Source organism: Ictalurus punctatus, chromosome 17, assembly GCF_001660625.3.
Source record: "Ictalurus punctatus breed USDA103 chromosome 17, Coco_2.0, whole genome shotgun sequence".
Taxonomy (NCBI): domain Eukaryota; kingdom Metazoa; phylum Chordata; class Actinopteri; order Siluriformes; family Ictaluridae; genus Ictalurus; species Ictalurus punctatus.
In genome coordinates this window covers 22,055,498-22,075,885 of record NC_030432.2, presented here as the reverse complement: position 1 = coordinate 22,075,885, position 20,388 = coordinate 22,055,498, and the positions used below count along the sequence as shown (strand labels likewise).

The 20,388-nt window shown below is 40.7% G+C and overlaps 1 protein-coding gene across 1 annotated transcript in view; it reads left to right on the top strand.

Annotated features, from left to right (window-relative positions):
• The window catches only part of nlk2 (nemo-like kinase, type 2), a 91,461-nt gene that overhangs the window by 34,067 nt on the left and 37,006 nt on the right, over positions 1 to 20,388 (top strand). Inside the window, exons 2-3 of the mRNA XM_017490887.3 lie at positions 5,102 to 5,231; positions 6,951 to 7,006. Coding sequence (XP_017346376.1) covers positions 5,102 to 5,231; positions 6,951 to 7,006 — 186 coding nt within the window. The remainder of the gene's footprint in view (positions 1 to 5,101; positions 5,232 to 6,950; positions 7,007 to 20,388) is intronic.

Here is a 20,388-nt window from a genome sequence, read left to right as displayed (position 1 = left end):
ACTCGGCGACGTGACGCGCCGACGTTTCGACGTGTCCGCGTCTGAGCCCTGTGGCATGCTGGGTACGCGTATTGTATCGTAATACGAGATTTTCACCGCTTACCGTTTCACAAACGCTTGCCCTCGGTGTTCACTCAGATGTTCGAGGCGAACACGGCTCTGAGAGGTATGATTCATACGACCTCGGGTTTTACACCGAAGTGCATTAGCCGTCACCAGAATGCAGTCTGCTTTCTCCGCTGAATGAGTCAAAGCAGATGTTTTCACAATAACCAGATCCTCGAGCTTTAATCTAGAGGTTTAAGAGGGCGAGAATCGAAGTTTTAAAGTGGTTGAATAATCTATTGTAGTAGGCTGATGATCAAACTGAGAGCGAGTGAGACGTTTTCATCGTGGTGTCGAGGGAAGACGCCGAGGAAAGCCGTGGTCACGTGGCCGACTTGTCGATGGTTCTGCTGGTGTCGTGGCTTTAACGAGTTTAATTACAGGCCATCCTCTCACTTCCTCCTTCGTACTGGCTCAGGGATACGCCGAAGACGTTCCTGCTGAGATCTGCTCTATCTCTGTGTCTCCTCCCCCTGTCTGTGCGGTCTAATCCAGCTCATCTCAATCCACCAGACTGAGACGCGTTCATGTGTGTGTGTGTGTGTGTGTGTGTGTGGGTGTGTCCTGGTGAAACCCCTCTAGACGTTCACGGTTAATTATTTATGGAGCCAATCAATGTTTTGCCAGTAGATCGAATAAACGGCTCAGTATCACCTTCTCATGGATCAGTGCTCACCAAACCTGTTCCTTCACATGGAGTGTTTTTGAGAACTTAGAAGGGTTCCAGCTATTAGCGGGCATTCAGCATTCAACCAGGTGGTAAACAGGAAGGAGTAAGCGGAGATGGTTTTTATTTTTATTTATTTATTTTTTTGTAAAGACAGGGACAGGAAGTGGAAAAAGAGCTGCTCGAATCACTGCCCGTTCACACCAGACGCTATATCAGGGCAATTTATTAGCAATTTATTATTTCACTATTTAACAGTTGTTTTTTTTTAATCATTTTTACTTTATTGTATGAGGGTGACTTAAATAAAAAAAAAATAAATAAAATAAAATAAAATAAAAGCGTGACATTGAAATGCCCTGGAACACTTGCTTTGAACAAAATGGAGAAAAGGTTTAATAAACAGTGCAAAATAAAAATATAATTAAAAATAAAGCTTTTTGTTTGACTGACCCTCATTTAAAAAAAAAAAAAAAAAAAAAAAAAAAAAACTTGTTTGTTTTGTGTGTGTGTGTGTATATATATATATATATATATATATATATATATATATATATATATATATATATATATATATATATATATATATATATATATATTACACGATTTTGTTTGTTTTATATTTTCAGATCATTTTTGCTTTTTATTTAACTTCATCTCATTTCAATGATTTTTTTTTTTTGTATTATTTGAGCAGTGGATGAAACGTTCTGAAGCTTCTGTCTCACTCAGCACCTTCTCTGACCTTCAGAAGGTTTTAGATGAGAGCATAAAGTAGCTTAATCCAGCACCTGGATTATTACCTCCAGATTGTCAGACTGCCGTTAGCCGGATTAGATCGCTGCCGGATTAGAGCTGGGTTCTCCTCAGTCGGGCCGAGGTGGTGGTTTCAGGTTACCAAACATGTACTCCTTATGGCACTCGGTCCGTCTGTCCATCCGTCTGTCCATCCATCCATTCATACATTCATACGTCGATCCAACCATCCGTCTATCCATCCATCCATTCATACGTCCATCCAACTATCCGTCCGTCCACCCATCTCTCCATCTGCCCGTTCATCCATCTATCCATTTGTCCATCCATCCATTTATCCATTCGTCCATACGTCCAATCATCCGTCCGTCCATCCATCTATCCATCCATCCATCCATTTATTTATCCGTCCGTACGTTCCTCCATCCGTCCATCCATCTTAAGTGAAAGCAACTTAAATATCGGCTAAGTTAGTTCATAACATACAGTGCCTTGCAAAAATATTCAGCCTCCTTAGATCGGCAGCTTCGTCTGAATCTACAAACGACACTTTGATTCTTCTCGACAGTGTTTTTATTGCGAACCGATGAGCTCTCGAAGTAAATTCGTGAAGTCAAAACGAATTATTTTTTCAGCAGATCTTTTCAGAAAAATACAAGTAAATAAATAAATAAAAAAACACTGGAAAATGCTGCTTGTGTAAGTATTTAACTCCTTCAGACTAGTACTTGGTAGAACCACCTTTTGCTGAAAAGTCTGTTGGGAGTAAGTTCCTACCAGCTTCGCAGATTTGCTCCAGGTTCTTCGGGTCAGCTGGAAGTTGTTTGTCGACTGCAGTTTTCAAACAGTGGGATCCCAGATTCTCACTGGGATTCAGATCTCGACTTGGCCACTGTAGAACAGTCACCTTTTTTTTGTCCTTTAAACCATTCCTGCATTGCTTTTGGAACCGTTGTCCTGCTGAAAGGTGAAGGTTCTCCAAAGGTTTTTTTTCATATATTTATTTTTTTTTTCACCGAAGCAGCTTATCTTGTAATATTCCCTCTGTGCTTTGTCCAGGAATCCTCCCTTCAATTTTGACAAGAAGCCCAGGTTCTGAGGTTGAAAAGCATCCCCAAAGCATGATGCTGCCACCACCATATTTCAGTGTAGGGATTGTGTAAAGTCAATATAGGATGGTGTTAAGTCACTGTAGGATGGTGTTAAGTCACTGTAGGATGGTGTTAAGTCAATAAAGGATGCTGTTAAGTCACTGTAGGATGGTGTTAAGTCAATAAAAGATGGTGTTAAGTCAATAAAGGATTCTGTAAAGTCACTGTAGGATGGTGTTAAGTCACTGTAGGATGGTGTCAAGTCAATAAAGGATGGTGTTAAGTCACTGTAGGATGGTGTTAAGTCACTGTAGGGATGGTGTTAAGTCAATGAAGGATGGTGTTAAGTCACTGTAGGGATGGTGTTAAGTCAATGAAGGATGGTGTTAAGTCACTGTAGGGATGGTGTTAAGTCACTGTAGGGATGGTGTTAAGTCACTGTAGGGATGGTGTTAAGTCACTGTAGGATGGTGTTAAGTCAATAAAGGATGGTGTTTGGTCACTGTAGGATGGTGTTAAGTCACTGTAGGGATGGTGTTAAGTCACTGTAGGATGGTGTTAAGTCAATAAAGGATGGTGTTTGGTCACTGTAGGATGGTGTTAAGTCACTGTAGGGATGGTGTTAAGTCACTGTAGGATGGTGTTAAGTCACTGTAGGGATGGTGTTAAGTCAATAAAGGATGGTGTTTGGTCACTGTAGGATGGTGTTAAGTCACTGTAGGATGGTGTTAAGTCACTGTAGGGATGGTGTTAAGTCAATAAAGGATGGTGTTAAGTCACTGTAGGGATGGTGTTAAGTCAATAAAGGATGGTGTTAAGTCACTGTAGGGATGGTGTTAAGTCACTGTAGGGATGGTGTTAAGTCACTGTAGGGATGGTGTTAAGTCACTGTAGGGATGGCCTGTGTTAGGTTTGCGCTACACATAAAACATTGAAACTTGAAACTAACCCTAACCCAAATATCTTGATCGTGGTCGCATCATTCGTGGTGTGAAGCAGCTTGCGTTTCCTCATTATTGATCCAACAATGCTAACTGTAGAGGAAGTCCAACCTCTTAGATATAATTTTCCACCCTATGGGGGGAGAGTTGGTTGGTTGGGGGAGGGGGGGTCAGTTGGTTTGGGGGGGGGGGGGGTGTTGATGGCTACATCCACAGTCTGATATAATTAGTTTTTCTTCATTCCGCTCGTTAACGTCCCACTTTACTGACATCTTGTCATCGCTAAAGCTGTTATTTCTGCACGTCTGGCTTCCTCACGGACAGCTTTCTCAGCCTGGCAGTCTCATGCGCACTGATCTAAAATAATCAGACAGCTGCTGAAGTCAGAGTCGCTGTTAGCGCGGAGCTGTCGGTCGCGTGGCGTCGCGGCGGACGCAGGACTTCGTCGCTCACCGCGGCTCCCAGCTGGAGTCTCGGATTAGCAGCAGGAAGGAACCTGAGGATTGTTCGTCGCTCGTGATGTTCCATAACACCTGTGATGAGGCGCGCTGGGACGTGACGCTACACGCTCTAAAAATTAGCCTTCTGAGGATTTACGACGGCGTGTCGCGGTGTCCTGATTGTGTTATGTTATGAACGTAGCGTCTGTTGGGATTTCTTGTCTCTTTTTTTTTTTTTTTTTTTTTCCCCGTATGACTGCCGTCTTTATTTTAAACGAGATTATCTGCCGCCTGTCATTTAGCGCGAACTTCCGTAAGGATCTGCGACGTGAAGGGGGCGGGGCAAGTTTCATTTCATGCAAATAAGAAACAAAGCAACGTGGTGACTACTATTGAGAGCGGACGATGTGAGTCGACGATAAGAGACCGCTTGAAGAGGTCAAAAAACGAAATCGCACTTCATTTTTTTTATTTTCTTTTGTCCCGCCGACTGTTTTTGATTTTTTAATTTTTTTTTTCCTGATCCGATTTTCCCCAAAACATTTTCGTTAAAAGTGGGAAGGCATCTGATTTCTGCTCGAAATATCTTCGTTCTGTTGCTAGGTACGTGTGTGTTTTATTCTGCACTACGTAGGAAACCATGGCGACGGGCAGCGAACTCGCACCAACGTGACCATTTTTTTTGTTCTTATCTCTGCGAAAGGTGCTTGGACCCCGCAGATCTCCGCTCGCTCATAGATTAGAAAAATTGAAAGATGTAATTTAAATAAAAAAAAAAAAAAACCCTCCAGCTGTCAGTGGCTCGGTAGTAAAAGGAAAAGAAAGAACTAAAGGAGACTAAAGTCTCGTTTGTGCTGACCTTTGAGTTCCTCGTCAGAGCCGGGAGAGACGCAGAGAGATGATGACTCTATTTCTTAACGTTCAGCAGCGGTGTGTTGGGCTTTTAGCGCTCCGACGCGGATCAGACTAACCGATAATAGAATGCGAACATCAGACAGGGCTGAAGAGAACAGCAAAGGCCGTTTTCACTCTCGAACAATTGCGTCTCCTCCGCTCTCGGTTTCTCACCGTTCTGTCTTCTGCTCCTCTCTTCTGCCTCAGGTCTGTGACCGACCCCCGGGACGGTAAACGTGTGGCCCTCAAAAAGATGCCCAACGTCTTCCAGAACCTCGTCTCCTGTAAGAGGGTCTTCCGCGAGCTGAAGATGCTCTGCTTCTTCAAGCACGACAACGTGAGTTCACCCCGACGCTCCGAGACACCAAATGAGCGCTTCTGTGTGCGGGGTCCGTCTCGTGCTTTCTTTCTTTTGTTTTTCTTTCATTTTGGCAGGTTTTCTTTCTCGCTTGCTGATATTCTTTCTTTCTTTCTCTCGTTTTGGCGTGTCGTTTTCTTTCTTTCTTACTTTTTCTTTCGTTCCTTTTGGCACGTCGTATACTTTTTTATTTCTTACTTTCATACTTTTGTTTTGGAATGTCATTTCCCTTCTTTCTTTCTTTCTTTCTTTCTTTCTTTCTTTCTTTCTTTCTTTCTTTCTTTCCTTTTGGCATGTCATTCTTTTTTTAATTTCTTTCTTTCATTCTTTTGTTTTGGCCTGTCGTTTTCCTTCTTTCCTACATTCTTTCTCTCGTTTTGCCATGTTATTTTCTTACTTTCTTTCATTTGGCGTGTCGTTTTCTATCTTTCTTTCTTTCTCTCGTTTCGGCATGTCGTTTTCTATCTTTCTTTCTTTCTCTCGTTTTGGCGTGTCGTTTTCTATCTTTCTTTCTCTCGGTTTGGCGTGTCGTTTTCTTTCTTTCTCTTGTTTTGGCGTGTCGTTTTCTTTCTTTCTCTCGTTTTTGGCGTGTCGTTTTCTTTCTTTCTTTCTTTCTCTCGTTTTGGCGTGTGGTTTTCTTTCTTTCTCTCGTTTTGGCGTGTGGTTTTCTTTCTTTCTCTCGTTTTGGCGTGTGGTTTTCTTTCTTTCTTTCTTTCTCTCGTTTTGGCGTGTGGTTTTCTTTCTTGCTCACTTATGCTTCGTCACGTAATGGAGGCACAGACAGAAGTGCAGTTATAGCAGGTTAATAATATCACCGGTCCAAAGGATCAGGCAGAAATCAATACAGGCACAGACAGGCAGGGTCAGTCACAGTACAGGCACAGACAGGCAGGGTCAGTCACAGTACAGGCACAGACAGGCAGGGTCAGTCACAGTACAGGCACAGACAGGCAGGGTCAGTCACAGTACAGGCACAGACAGGCAGGGTCAGTCACAGTACAGGCACAGACAGGCAGGGTCAGTCACAGTACAGGCACAGACAGGCAGGGTCAGTCACAGTACAGGCACAGACAGGCAGGGTCAGTCACAGTACAGGCACAGACAGGCAGGGTCAGTCACTCCAGTCCAGACCCGGCGAGGCAAAGAGACGAGGACGGGAACGTGAACACAATCCGAACCAGAAAAACAAACAGGGTATGGAGTCTCGGTAACGACAGAGACGAAAGGCAACTGAGCGTATACATCGCACTTTGCTGTGTGTGTGTGTGTGTGTGTGTGTGTGAGAGAGTCTCTTACGTGGTGCGGTGTGATTGGGAACACGCGTCTCTAATTAGAACTCCAGGGTCACTGGCTTGCGATGACATGACAATGTTCTTTCGTTCTTCCTTTTTTTTTTTTTCTTTCCTTCGGTTTGGCATGCCTCGCTTTCTTTCTTTCTTGCATGATTGCTTTCTTGCATATCTTTCCGTCTTATGTTTTTTTCTTTCTTTCTTTTTTCCCTTTCATTCTTTGTCTCGGCTGCCGTTAGCTCAGTGTGTGTGTGTGTGTGTGTGTGTGTGTGTCTCGGCCAGGCTGATGTCATGTGAAGGTTAGTGTCAGTGTCTGTGCTCATTGGCGTCACTGCTATTGACCCTGCGGACTTGTTTCTTCTCTCTCTCTCTCTCTCTCTCTGTCTCTCTCTCTCTCTCTCTCTCTCAGGTCCTGTCAGCTCTGGACATCCTGCAGCCTCCACACATTGACTACTTTGAGGAAATGTATCCTGACCAGGCGTAGCATGCGCAGTGCAAAGTGTACAGAATATTTCCTGTGCGCTGTTCAGTAAGATCTCGGTGCTTTCTGCTTTCGTTGCGTTTTTTTTTTTTTTTTTTTTTTTTTTTTTTTTTACAGTATTAGTGCAGGTTTTGTTTACTGATTAAATACCAACAGAAAAAACAACAACAGCAGCAAGAGTGTGAAGAAACGCTCTTATTGGTACCACCCTGAAACTGATTATTTTCCTATAACAGGATGTTCCGAAGTGTATTGCGCATTCTTTCGTTAGAATAATGCCGTCCTATCTTCAGTGCCTCTTTATGTCAGGGTTTGGGTTTATGCGATTTTTTTATTTATTTTTTTTTTGGCATGCTCCGTCAGTCGTTTTGGTTGTTGGTTTTCCTCCAGGCTGCGTGAAGCCGCTCGGGTCCTGTGTATTCCTGCCAGCACATTCCCAACGAGAGATATTCCAGTGCTTACATTCCCCCCGCTCAGAGCCGTGTAGATGATTCTTTTATCCGTGTGCCGCTGTGCGGCGTTCACTGCGGATAAACCGGCTCCATCGTTTACGGCGTCTGATCCGAGAGACAGACCAGGCACTCTCACACACACACACACACACACACACACAGATCTGCCCTGAGACACACCACTGACCATTTATCCTGTCCAAGCACAGTGCAACAGTTAGCTATAAATAGCCGTCTTTCTTTCTTTCTTTCTTTCTTTCTTTCTTTCTATAAGGTCGTATATAAGGTCCTCTCAGGTCCTAAAAGCACATGAAGGAGAACCACATTTAAACAGATGAGATAAAAAAATATTACACTCGTGGAAAAGTCGTTTGTTTATTGAGGAGAACGAACCGACGTTACGGATCCGTGGGTGGCAAAAGTATGTGGACGCCTACAGGATCAGCAGTTTAATTTGAAGATGAGATTAGACTCGGGTGTTTTCGGTCAGGCGTGAGGGAGGGAGCGAGCGTGCGTCCCGTTTTACTTAAAGAACGGGGATATGTTAAAGTCTGATCTTCACAGCACGTGTTCGTGGACTTGTAACAAAGGAGATTTCTGAGGACCTCAGATAAAGGCTCATCAAGGTTGGAAAGCTCACAAAACCCTCTCTAAAGAGTTTGGACTCCACCAATGCACAGTCAGAGAGATTGTGTATAAATGGAGGAAATTGAAGACCATTGTTCCCCTCCCCAGGAGCCGAGACCAACAAAGATCACTCCAAGAGCGAGACGTGTAACAGTCCAGGAGGTCACAAAGGAACCCAGGGCGACTTCTAAACAACTAAAGGTCTCACATTGGCTAATGTTAATGTTCATGAGTCCTCCATCAGGAGAACACTGAACAACCGTGGTGTGCATGGCAGCGTTTCAAGGAGAAAGCCACTGCTCTCCAAAAAGAACACTGCTAAAGATCACGTAGATAATCCAGAAGGCTGTTGGAAAAATGCTTTGTGGACGGATGAGACCAGAATAGAATCTTTTTGGTTTAAATACATTCGCGGTGCTCTCAATAGCGTTCAAAACAGTGTTACTACGAACGCAGGTTTTAATACACTGAAAAACACACACTATTAGCATCACACGTTTGACATTTTTTTTCTACCTTCTCTGTAAAGTCCATGGAATAAAATAAAATCGGATGCCGCGAGTGAACCTTCTGCCATCAGTTATAGATTTGAATGGCCGTGTAATACGGAGCAAAACGATAACATGAAATTAAAAACGACCTCATACGGCCGTGGTCATTGTTTCGACTCGGGACAGCTGGCATTTTACTGCGACTGTTTGACGCCGAGCACAACAGCGTTTCGCCCTCGCGCGTTCTCTGAGAGCAGGCTAACGGTTGAGAGGCGGGAATTTGGCTAATGGTTGCTGCAAGCCTTTTATAATCGACCAATCGGTGTGCGAGAAGGTGGGAATTAAAGAGAGGGGTTGAAGCGATGCAAACGTGCACGCACATGATACAGTATTAAACCATAAGCACATCATAATGACACTAAAGCTGTATCCGGGACATTTTGTATATATATAAATATATAAACATATAAAGAAGGGTCAGTGGTGGCGTGCCAAGCTGCCACTGTTGGGCCCTTGAGCAAGGCCCTTAACCCTCTGTGCTCCAGGGGGCGCTGTATCATGTCTGACCCTGCACTCTGACCCCCAACCTCCTAACATGCTGGGGTATGCGAAGAAAACAGTTTCCTTGTGCATATGTATATGTGACTTATAAATACTCATAAACATTATATCAAAGCCGGGCTTTGTGGCAGAGTTGATCCAGTTGAATTAGCAGAGCTTAGGTGTGTGCTAGCCTTAAAGTTTAATATGGTAGAGCAATGAGGGCCATTAATGAAGAACCCTGGGAACATAGACCTCAGTTAGATACTGTCCCTGTGCCGCTCCTGATTCGAGGCTGACGTGGCTGTGAGCATAGGGGAGAACTGGAGCCGCGCTGGTGGTCACCCGCATCAGCACTTATCACTCGGAGTTATCAAACCTTCACCCTGGAGCACTCAGATCCAGTCTTTCTCCTTCTTCTCACTCCTGCATGCTGTGAATGAACGTCCAGGCCTTTTCTTTTCCCAGCCTTCACTGTTCCCAGTCTGTGTTGTATAACTCTGTCATGTGATACATGTCCACCTGTAGCCAGTCATCATGTGCAGCTGGTTCTCACCTGAAGATTTTAGGTTTAGTGGATTTTCAGTTTCAAATCCAGTTTTGTAGGATGCGCTGGAGGATGTTCTAGAAGGATCAGACGAAATGCTAATCTGTCTGTCTACCTTTTATTATTATGACACCTTTCTTTCTGTTCTAGCATCCTCACTTCGTACTTTTCTTTTTCTTTATCTAGCTAAGCTTTTTTCTTTCTTTTGACAGCATTTCTTTTCTTTCTTTCTTTCTTTCTTTCTTTCTTTCTTTCTTTCTTTTCTTTTGACATGTCTTGTTTTCTTTCTTTTGTGTGCTGACTTGCACACAACTTTCTTTCTTTCTTTCTTTCCCAGCATCCTTATTTCATACTTTTCTTTTTCTTTATCTAGTTCAGCTTTTTTCTTTCTTTTGATGGCTTTTCTTTCTTTCTTTCTTTCTTTCTTTCTTTTGTTTTGATATGTCTTGTTTTCTTTCTTTTGTGTGTGCTGACTTGCACACAACTTTTTTTCTTTTTCCTATCTCTCTAAGCTCTTTTTCTTTCTTTCTTTTTTTCTTTCTTTTGACAGCATTTCTTTTCTTTCTTTCTTTCTTTCTTTCTTTCTTTCTTTCTTTCTTTCTTTCCTAGCATCCTTACTTCGTACTTTTCTTTTTCTTTATCTAGTTCAGCATTTTTCTTTCTTTTGATGGCATTTCTTTCTTTCTTTCTTTCTTTCTTTCTTTCTTTCTTTCTTTCTTTTGTTTTGATATGTCTTGTTTTCTTTCATTTGTGTGTGCTGACTTGTACACAACATATTCTTTCTTTCTTGTTTTATCTCTCCCTAAGCTCTTTTTCTTTCTTTTGACCTTCTTTCTTTCTTTCTTTCTTTCTTTCTTTTGTTTTGGCATGTCTTGTTTTCTTTCATTCCTGAGTATGTGCTTGCTTGCACAAATTTTTCTTTCTTCGTTTTTCCCTCCTTCCTTTCTTGTCGCACCGTACCACGGTTATCAGAGTGTTTTAATCTGTCATATACAGTAACTTGATCAGGAACTAACTCCCACTCTTTAAACCTTTTAGCTAATGTTTTAAAAGATCTTTCAAACATGAAGCTGGCTTTTCTTCCATTCAACGCTTTCGCATTAATTAATGAAAATTACAGCTCTGCAGAGCGAGGAACAAAAAGCCGCGGTGTTAATGAGCGCACTGCGTTCTTCCTGTGCTCTGTATTTTTAGTTCGAACTCATGCAGTGTGACCAGACCAGTGCTTATGGCTCATTTTTTATACGATATACGATATGGTCTAGTGGTGTTACACTACTTTACAGGTCTGAAGTCTTTGTGTGACATTCTGATGCTTCAGTGTTCCGCAGAGAGTCTGATACTTGTGTGTTTCAAGAGCTGCTTGATCTTAAAGTCTATTAGAGCTTTCCAGAGCCTGAGCTGAGGGACAAATAACGTTCTGCATGGTGGTCTTTCTCACGTACGGCTAATTCCATTCTTTCATGACTTTCATCTTTGTTCAAAGCACATTTTTTAAATAAAGCTTTAATTTATTTCTTTATACCTCAGCATGATTATTCTTGCACTATGAGGGTCTGTGTTTATTTAATCAGAATGTGTTGTTTGTGCCGAATTTAGGTTGTTTTGGTAGATGTTATGTAAGGTACTTGGTCAAAAACTTTAAGAAAAAAAAAAACAAAAAACATATAATTGAATCTGCAATTTTACATCGCTCATGGTTTCTGGGTAGAAAAAAAAAACATCTAGCTGTATTTTAAAATGTATCTAGGGGAAATAATTGCTTTCAGAGCAGTTCAGAATTAAATGTGGGTGCATCCTAGAGCAAGACAACAAAATAATAACAACATTTTACAGAAACAAATGTTGGAAATAGTTTCCAAAACCATAAGAAACTTTACAGAAATATTAAAGTTAAATTGTCTTTTCACCTCTCTGCCGTCAGATAAGGGGGGGGAGAAAACATGGCTATATATTTAGAATTTATCTTGAAAATAGTTTTCCAAGAGGTTCAAAATAAAATGTGTCTGCATCCTGCAGCAAAACAATGATAAGATGATAGCGCGGAGGGAGGGATGGGTGGGTTGGTTGGTTGGTGGATGGGTGGATGGAGGGGTGGGTATATGGATGGGAGGATGGGTTGGTGGGTAGATAAATGGGAGGATTGGTGGGTGGGTAGATGGATGGGTGGGTGGATGGATGGATGGGTGGGTGGATGGATGGATGAATGGGTGGGTAGATGGATGGATGGGAGGATAGGCAGGGTGGGTAGATGGATGGATGGGTGGATGGATGGATAGGTGGGTGATTGGAATGGATGGATTGGAGGATTGGTGGGTGGCTAGATGGATGGATGGGAGGATTGGTGGGTAGATGAATGGATGGGTGGGTGGATGGATGGATGAATGGGTGAGTAGATGGATGGATGGGAGGATAAGAAAGGTGGGTAGATGGATGGATGGGTGGATGGATGGATGAATGGATAGGTGGGTGATTGGAATGTATGGATGGGGGATAGGTGGGTAGATGGATGGATGGGTGGGTGGATTGATGGATGGGGGATAGGTGGGTAGATGGATGGATAGGTGGGTGATTGGAATGGATGGATGGGAGGATATTGGTGCGTGGGTGGATGGATGGATGGGAGGATTGGTGGGTGGCTGGCTGGATGGATGGGAGGATTGGTGGGTGGCTGGCTGGATGGATGGGAGGATTGGTGGGTGGGTGGATGGATGGATGGGAGGATTGGTGGGTGGCTGGCTGGATGGATGGGAGGATTGGTGGGTGGCTGGATGGATGGATGGGAGGATTGGTGGGTGGCTGGATGGATGGATGGGAGGATTGGTGGGTGGGTGGATGGATGGATGGGAGGATTGGTGGGTGGCTGGCTGGATGGATGGGAGGATTGGTGGGTGGCTGGATGGATGGATGGGAGGATTGGTGGGTGGGTGGGTGGATGGATGGATGGGAGGATTGGTGGGTGGGTGGATGGATGGATGGAAGAATGGGTGGTCATAAATTGGGTATAAAAAGCTCAAATTAAATGTTTAATACAAACAAATAAATAACAACTAAACTGAAAAATATCTAAAGTAAAAAGAGGTTTTAAGCTTCTATCTAAAGCTGCTCATGGGGCTGGTCACTTCTGCTTGTTTATTTATTTACTTTTTAAGCTTCCGACTCTGTATCAGAAAGAACTTGTCCTTCATGTTGCGAATATTCCCATTTCAAAAAGGTTACTGTATCAGTGTAAATTTATAACCCATGCGTATACGTGTACACAAACAGTACACACATATAGAATATATAGTGTTACTAATCCCTGCTCTTCCCTCTGCTTGTTAGACAGTAACGATGTGAATAATGTAATTATGCTGCAGACCTCGTCCTTGTTTCAGTCTAATTATGGCTGCTGCTGAACAGCGCTCCATTTCTTACTCCGTGTGAGTGTTTGCTTTGTATTTTTTTTCTTTATATTTGTGGAGCGAATGATGAGAGCGCTCCATTTAGTGTTTTTTGTCGTAATGATTGCTCAGCCAGGCTCTTACGCCGTTCCGCTGATTGCATTTAGCCCAAATGATGGATGGTTCTGTTTAATCTGTACAGATTTCCTTCCTGTACAAGAACAGACTCTTTTTCCTGGCTTTGCTCTTTCTAGGAGGTTATTAAGTCTTATAGTTGCCTTTTGTTATGTTTGGTCATCATTGCGTTTGTTCGTGCACTTGTGTGTTTTGGTTTTCCTTCCTGTTGTGTTCCTTTTGTTGCTTTATTAATCTGTAGTCTCTGATCATTGTGGGGTGTGTGTGCATGGGTGGCTTGAGTGCAACCTGTGTGTGTCGGAGAAACTTAGTTCACATGTGAACTCTGTTTGCGTGTGTGTTTCTGTGTAGCAGTGGTCCTCGGGGATGAGATATTTACATCCTCCCCCACTGGAGCTCACACTTGCTCTTCTCTTCTGAAACAAAGGACGCTTGAATCAACACACACACACACACACACACACTCCCAAGCACACACACCTTCCACTGACATAATTATCAGTGTAGCTAATTAATACAATGCCTACACCTGACCCTAACCTTAACCACAGTAACCAGAAGTAAATATTTTGGCTCTTTCAGTATTTTAAATAAAAGCTGCAGTTTGGACAAAGTCCCCACAAGGTCAAACTATCAAATATTTCCTTTCTTGTTCAGGTCCAAAATGTCCTCTCAAGGTCATAACTGTCACACACATTTACATATATGTGTACCTTATATGGACATTACTGTATTTAAGTAATGCTCAACCTAAACCTAATACTAAACTTACCCTCAGTATCCTAAATAAAATATTTTGGCATTTTTAGTATTTTTATTTGAACTGTGATACAAACTTGGTATTCTTCTCAGGACCATCCATTGACATAACTATTACTATAACTAGTTAATGATATGATTAACACTATGATTCATTCTATTAAAAGCACTTTTCCTCCAGGGATCAGCCAAATATTCTCACAAGGTCAAAACTGTCCAATGTTTTTGTCCTCGTATCCTTTTTATATTTTGTATACCAAGATATACACGCACATATATTTTCACACACACACACCTGTCCTCTGTTTCTCCTTGGCCACTTTAGCCGCTCCTCATCCACATTTAGCCTTAAATCCAGCATTACAATCAGCTCTTGAACCGAGGTCCTCGTTTCTGTGGATTTTATCAGGACGTCAGCCCTCTTTAGTCCACTGACCCCGTGCACACAGACGCCAAAATCAGACAGGAGCTGATGCAATCTGATGCTATTATTAGCTCTGATGGTAGCACGGGGATTCAGTCTGTCAAGGCTCTGGAGCACACAGCTGTATCCTGCTGTGGCGTTGAATCACATTCACCAGAACCTCAATCTGAGAAGACAACCATAGGTATCATGTTTAAGGCTAGTTTTAGACATTTGTATAAAGTTCAGAAAATGTGTTGAATGCACAATGATTAGAGAATGTAAGTAAGAAACAGGTCAAAGATTTGGGTATTTGATGGAACACCTATTTTATTTCCTTATTTAATTGCCAGCAGTGGCTAAACTATAATACAACATTCAAGTATTAACATTAAATTAATTTAGTAGAACATTTTGGATTAAAAAGGGTAGTAGAAAATCTTTATAGTTAACTACCAAGATTAGAAATTAACATTCATGTAGTTGAAATTGCTAGGCTCAACATTTCAGGTAGCAGAAACTTCAGGTTCAATAATTAAAGACAGTAGAAAGTTCAGGTTAAAGGAATTCAGGTAGTAGAAAATTCAGGTTCAATACATTTGGTTAGCAGAAAAGTCAGGCTGAATAAATGCAGTTACAAAAAAATTCAGGTTCAGTAAATCCGGGTAGTAGACAATTTAGATTCCAAAAATGTGTGTAGTAGAAAACTCGGGTTCAACAAATTCAGTTGGTGGAAATTTCAGGTTGAATAAATTCGGTTAGTAGAAAATTGAAGTTCAGTAATTTCAGCTAGTAATAAATTGAAGTTCAATAAATTCAGATATTAATAAATTGAAGTTCAATAAATTCAGGTAGTAATAAATTGAAGTTCAATAAATTCAGGTAGTAATAAATTGAAGTTCAATAAATTCAGGTAGTAATAAATTGAAGTTCAATAAATTCAGGTAGTAATAAATTGAAGTTCAATAAATTCAGACGGTAATAAATTGAAGTTCAATAAATTCAGGTAGTAATAAATTGAAGTTCAATAAATTCAGGTAGTAATAAATTGAAGTTCAATAAATTCAGACAGTAATAAATTGAAGTTCAATAAACTCAGGTAGTAATAAATTGAAGTTCAATAAATTCAGGTAGTAATAAATTGAAGTTCAATAAATTCAGACGGTAATAAATTGAAGTTCAATGAATTCAGGTAGTAATAAATTGAAGTTCAATAAATTCAGGTAGTAATAAATTGAAGTTCAATAAATTCAGGTAGTAATAAATTGAAGTTCAATAAATTCAGGTAGTAATAAATTGAAGTTCAATAAATTCAGACAGTAATAAATTGAAGTTCAATAAACTCAGGTAGTAATAAATTGAAGTTCAATAAATTCAGGTAGTAATAAATTGAAGTTCAATAAATTCAGACGGTAAAAAATTCAAGTTCAATAAATTCAGACGGTAATAAATTGAAGTTCAATAAATTCAGGTAGTAATAAATTGAAGTTCAATAAATTCAGACGGTAATAAATTGAAGTTCAATAAATTCAGGTAGTAATAAATTGAAGTTCAATAAATTCAGACGGTAATAAATTGAAGTTCAATAAATTCAGGTAGTAATAAATTGAAGTTCAATAAATTCAGGTAGTAATAAATTGAAGTTCAATAAATTCAGACGGTAATAAATTGAAGTTCAATAAATTCAGACGGTAATAAATTGAAGTTCAATGAATTCAGGTAGTAATAAATTGAAGTTCAATGAATTCAGGTAGTAATAAATTGAAGTTCAATAAATTCAGGTAGTAATAAATTGAAGTTCAATAAATTCAGGTAGTAATAAGTTGAAGTCCAATAAATTCAGGTAGTAATAAGTTGAAGTTCAATCATTTCAGGTAGTAGAAAATTCTAGCTCACTGAATTTGGTTAATAGAATATTCAGGTTCGGTACTTTCAGGTAGTTGAAAATTTATGTCCAGTATATTCACATAGTAAAAATACAGGTTTGACTGTGTTCCAAAAGTTTTGAGTGGGCATGTATGCTAGGACACCTTAATTTTTTATTTATTTATTTATTTACTTTTTTTTTAGAAGTAGAAGGTTCCTACTAGATCAGGTAAATTCAGGCAGAAGAAATTACTCTTGATAAATCATGTAATAGGTTTAATAAATCCAGGTAATTGAAAATGCAGGTTCATTAATTTCTACTAGTAAAAATTCAGTCAGTAAAAAAGCACTATCAGAAAACTTGGCCAATTTATATTCATTTGGTTGTGAAAAGACAAATAGTAGAAAGTCAGGTTGTAGATATATGGGTGACATACAAAAATGTGCCATACCTGTTAAGGGCAAAACAGCCTTAGGCTGTGTCCAATTCTGCCCAATCGCATCTCTAAGGTCAAAGGTTTTATGTCAGAGTCATATAAGAAAACCTTGTGTCTCTTGGTCATATTACAGGAGATAAAAAAAAAAACTTTGGATAACACAAATTTTAAAAATATGGCTTTTTAGAATGTACAAATCGGTCTCCTTTTTACACAGTCGTTTAACTTATTACAGTAATGTAACAAGGCATAAGGTTTCACCTGGCTCACATCATCTATCACCTGCATCAGTCATTTCAGAAGCTTAGGAGACTCAGCGTTATGTGTAAACTCGATCTATTTGACAGTGATGTATTTGACAACGTGCTGTTTTCAGTACAGACAGCAGAACAATGACAATTCTGCACTCGCTCGACATCACTGTCAATGTCAGTGACAGCCCGTATATATTTATTGCCTCCATCATGGTACATAACTCCTCCAATTATAACGACGTTGCTCGGTTGAAAATAGAAGTACGGGCATGATTACTGTTCTGAATAAGTGGATAAGTAGATAAAAGTACGAAACAAGTGGAAGGCCGCCTGAGCAATCAGTTTCAAATAAAACACAGCAAATGAACAAAAAGACAAGCGGATGAATGAAAACAAACAAACGGATGGATTTGTGACAGAAAATTGGAAGATTGAGCAATCTGTTTTAAATAATGAATGACCTTGTCAGAAAAGTGGGAAGTGGCCTTATTAATCTGGATGGATGGATGGATGGATGGATGGATGGATGGATGGATGGATGGATGGATGGATGGATGGATGGATGGATGGATGGATGGATGGATGGATGGATGGATGGATGGATGGATGGATGGATGGACAGAGTTACACAAATGTGGATTGCAGCAAGGCTAACTGTTTTGTTCGGACTACACCTGTCCGGTTGCTAGTCCTCCAGTAGTATCTTTCTTTCTCAGGACATTGAAAATTGTTGTATTATCTGTGCCCAATGCTCGTGCAGTGGCTCTGGTCGATTTTCTCAGCTTCAGAATGGCTCCTTTTCAACAACAATTACAGTCTTCAAAGGCGAATTTTTTTTGTTTTGTTTTTTCAAAAATGCGAAGACTCGTCACTTCTTGTATTTATTTAATTAATTATTATTATTATTTTTTTTAAAGCAAACAACTACACATACGGGCTTGCCATAGAAATGCTGCTCACATTGCTTACAATGCTTTTTCTCATTTTCTGCATTGTAAATTTCGATATTGGGAAATCTATTTGAGAAGAGAAACAGCGGACTGCTCTGGATGTAGACCAACAAGCTTACTTTAATACACTGAAAAAAAAATTTTTTCAAGCAATTTTTTTTTAACCTCCTGTCATCCCCCCCCCACGTGTTATTTTTTCACGAGCTTCTGATTGCGTTGTTGACTCCGTGCCACTGCATATGACATTGCCATAAAACATCAAACGGCGGAAGATAATGAGTTTCTCTCCGGGTTCCGGGAAGAGGTCGGGCCCGGGCGCTCGTGTGGAAATTGAGCTTCGCTGAAGTGTTTCTATAGGTGACTCCTGTTGTCGTGGAGGCAACGAGTGTCTCTCTGTGAGGGTGTGAGGGTGTTTGGGTATGGGCCAGGCCTTCACCTCCGCTATGAGAGCTGTTTTTACTGCCAGAGTTTGCTAAAGGTGTGAGCATTTGCACTGTGCATGCAGATTGCTGTCGCGTGCGAGCAGAGCGAGGCGTGTCGGAGTTTATAAAGCCGGCTGCAAGGGTTAGTGTTAGCCAGTAAGTCATGTGCATGAGCTTTGATCCAAAATTCTCCAGTCGTGGCCACACAAACGTGTGTGTGTGTGTGTGTGTGTGTGTGTGTTTTCGTATGTACACTACCAGTCAAAAGTTTAGACACACTAATTCTTTTTTTCCACATTTTAGAATAATAATAAAGTCATCAAAACTCTGGAGTAACACAAATGGCATTATGGGAATTATGTTGTGATAACATCTTCAAAGTCGACGCCCTTTTTGGCTAGAATTTCCAGAAATGTATTCTTGGCGTTTTCACGAGCGATTTCTTGAGGAATTTCCCCGAGTTGCTTTTTAAACAGTATTAAAGGAGTTCCCACCGACGCCGGACTCTCATCGGCTGCTTTCCGTAATATTTCGCTCGGAGTCGCCCGTTTAAAAATAGATTTATTTGTAACTAAAATGTTAGTTTTGTAATGAAAGAAACGAACACGTCGGCGCGATTATATATTTTCGTCTGCAGCGCCGATTTTCAAAACATTCAATCGCACGCCTTCAGATCGAAAGCTTTTTTAAGATCGCGAGAAACGTTTCCGTCGAGTGTCCACAAACTTTTGACCCGGTGCGCGTGCGTATATGCCTTAACAAAACTCCATCCTTCTTGAATCATTTTTACTCTCTTGTCTGTTTCTTGTCTCTCAGCTCCTGCCAGTCACCATATCGCCGTACTGTTTTTGCGCCTAACGTTGGGTTTTGGTGACGTTTGACAGGTTTAAGCTGGCGTGTGAAGTATGCGTACAATTTTCCTGCCGATTATACAGTATTTATTTATTTTTTTCCTAAATTGTTCATTTTAAACAAAGAAATCTTCTACATTTGTACCTTTTAACGGATCGTTTCAGGCACTTTCGAGTTTTATGTATTGCAGTCCCCGGAAGTCATTTATAAAAGTCCTGTATGTATTTTGTGAAATCGCTGAACAGGCGTCCTGAAATTTGCATGAAGCCTAATTTTCCACCTAGGTGAGTATATTTAGTTTCTGGCACAGAAAAAAATGGAGCGGTCAGGGCAGCGGGACCGCGTTTTGATCCATTAATACTGCGCGACCGCACAGCTGGAGCGCGAATTCGGTGAAGCTGCGTGTTAATGATGATGCGTACGAGTCTGACGCCGGGGTCTCGGTGGCCGATGAGCGGCTAGATGTGCAGGGTTTAATTAATGAAAATACAGAAGCAGCACTTTCTCTTACCCCCACACGCCCCACAGGGCAATTAGCAGCTGGAATCGTATTATAGTGATGTATTGTAAGAACACAGTTCAGCCCAAGTACTGATACCTGTATGTGTGTGTGGGGTGTTGGGGGGGGGGGGGGGGGTTGTTGCCCTCAGTGCTTATTATTCTGTACATCAGTAATGAGGATGTGTGTGTGTGTGTGTGTGTGTGTGTGTGTGTGTGTGAGAGGGCGATACAGCACTAATAAAGACTGAGCCTCTCGGGTACAGTGACGTGACTGCAGGATGTAAAATACAAGACGTCTCAACTCGATTACAGAGAAAACACTTCATCAATTAGCTGCTCGAAACGATCTCTCCTTCAGCAGCCTCTGAAAGTTTGTGTCGATTTTTTCCGATGTTTAATTCTTTGGGAGCAGAATAGTGGGCTGCCAATCATTTACAAGCGACTGTGCTAGAAATAGATTTGTTTGTCTATGCATTTAGTTATCTATTTGTTTGTTTGTTTGTTTGTTTGTTTTATTTGTTTGAGATATTTTGTATTTTAATTAATAATGATGAATTTTCTTTTAGTGTTTGACCGCTTTTTTTTGTTTGTTTGTTTGTTTATTTTGTTTGTTTTTTGTTAGGGGTCAACCATTTAGTTTTGAGTTTTTTGGGAGGGGCTTGTTTTTGTTTTTTGTTTGTTTTTTTTTGTTAGATTTTAACTGCTGATATATATATTTTTTACTATTATTATTTTATTTTGTCAAGT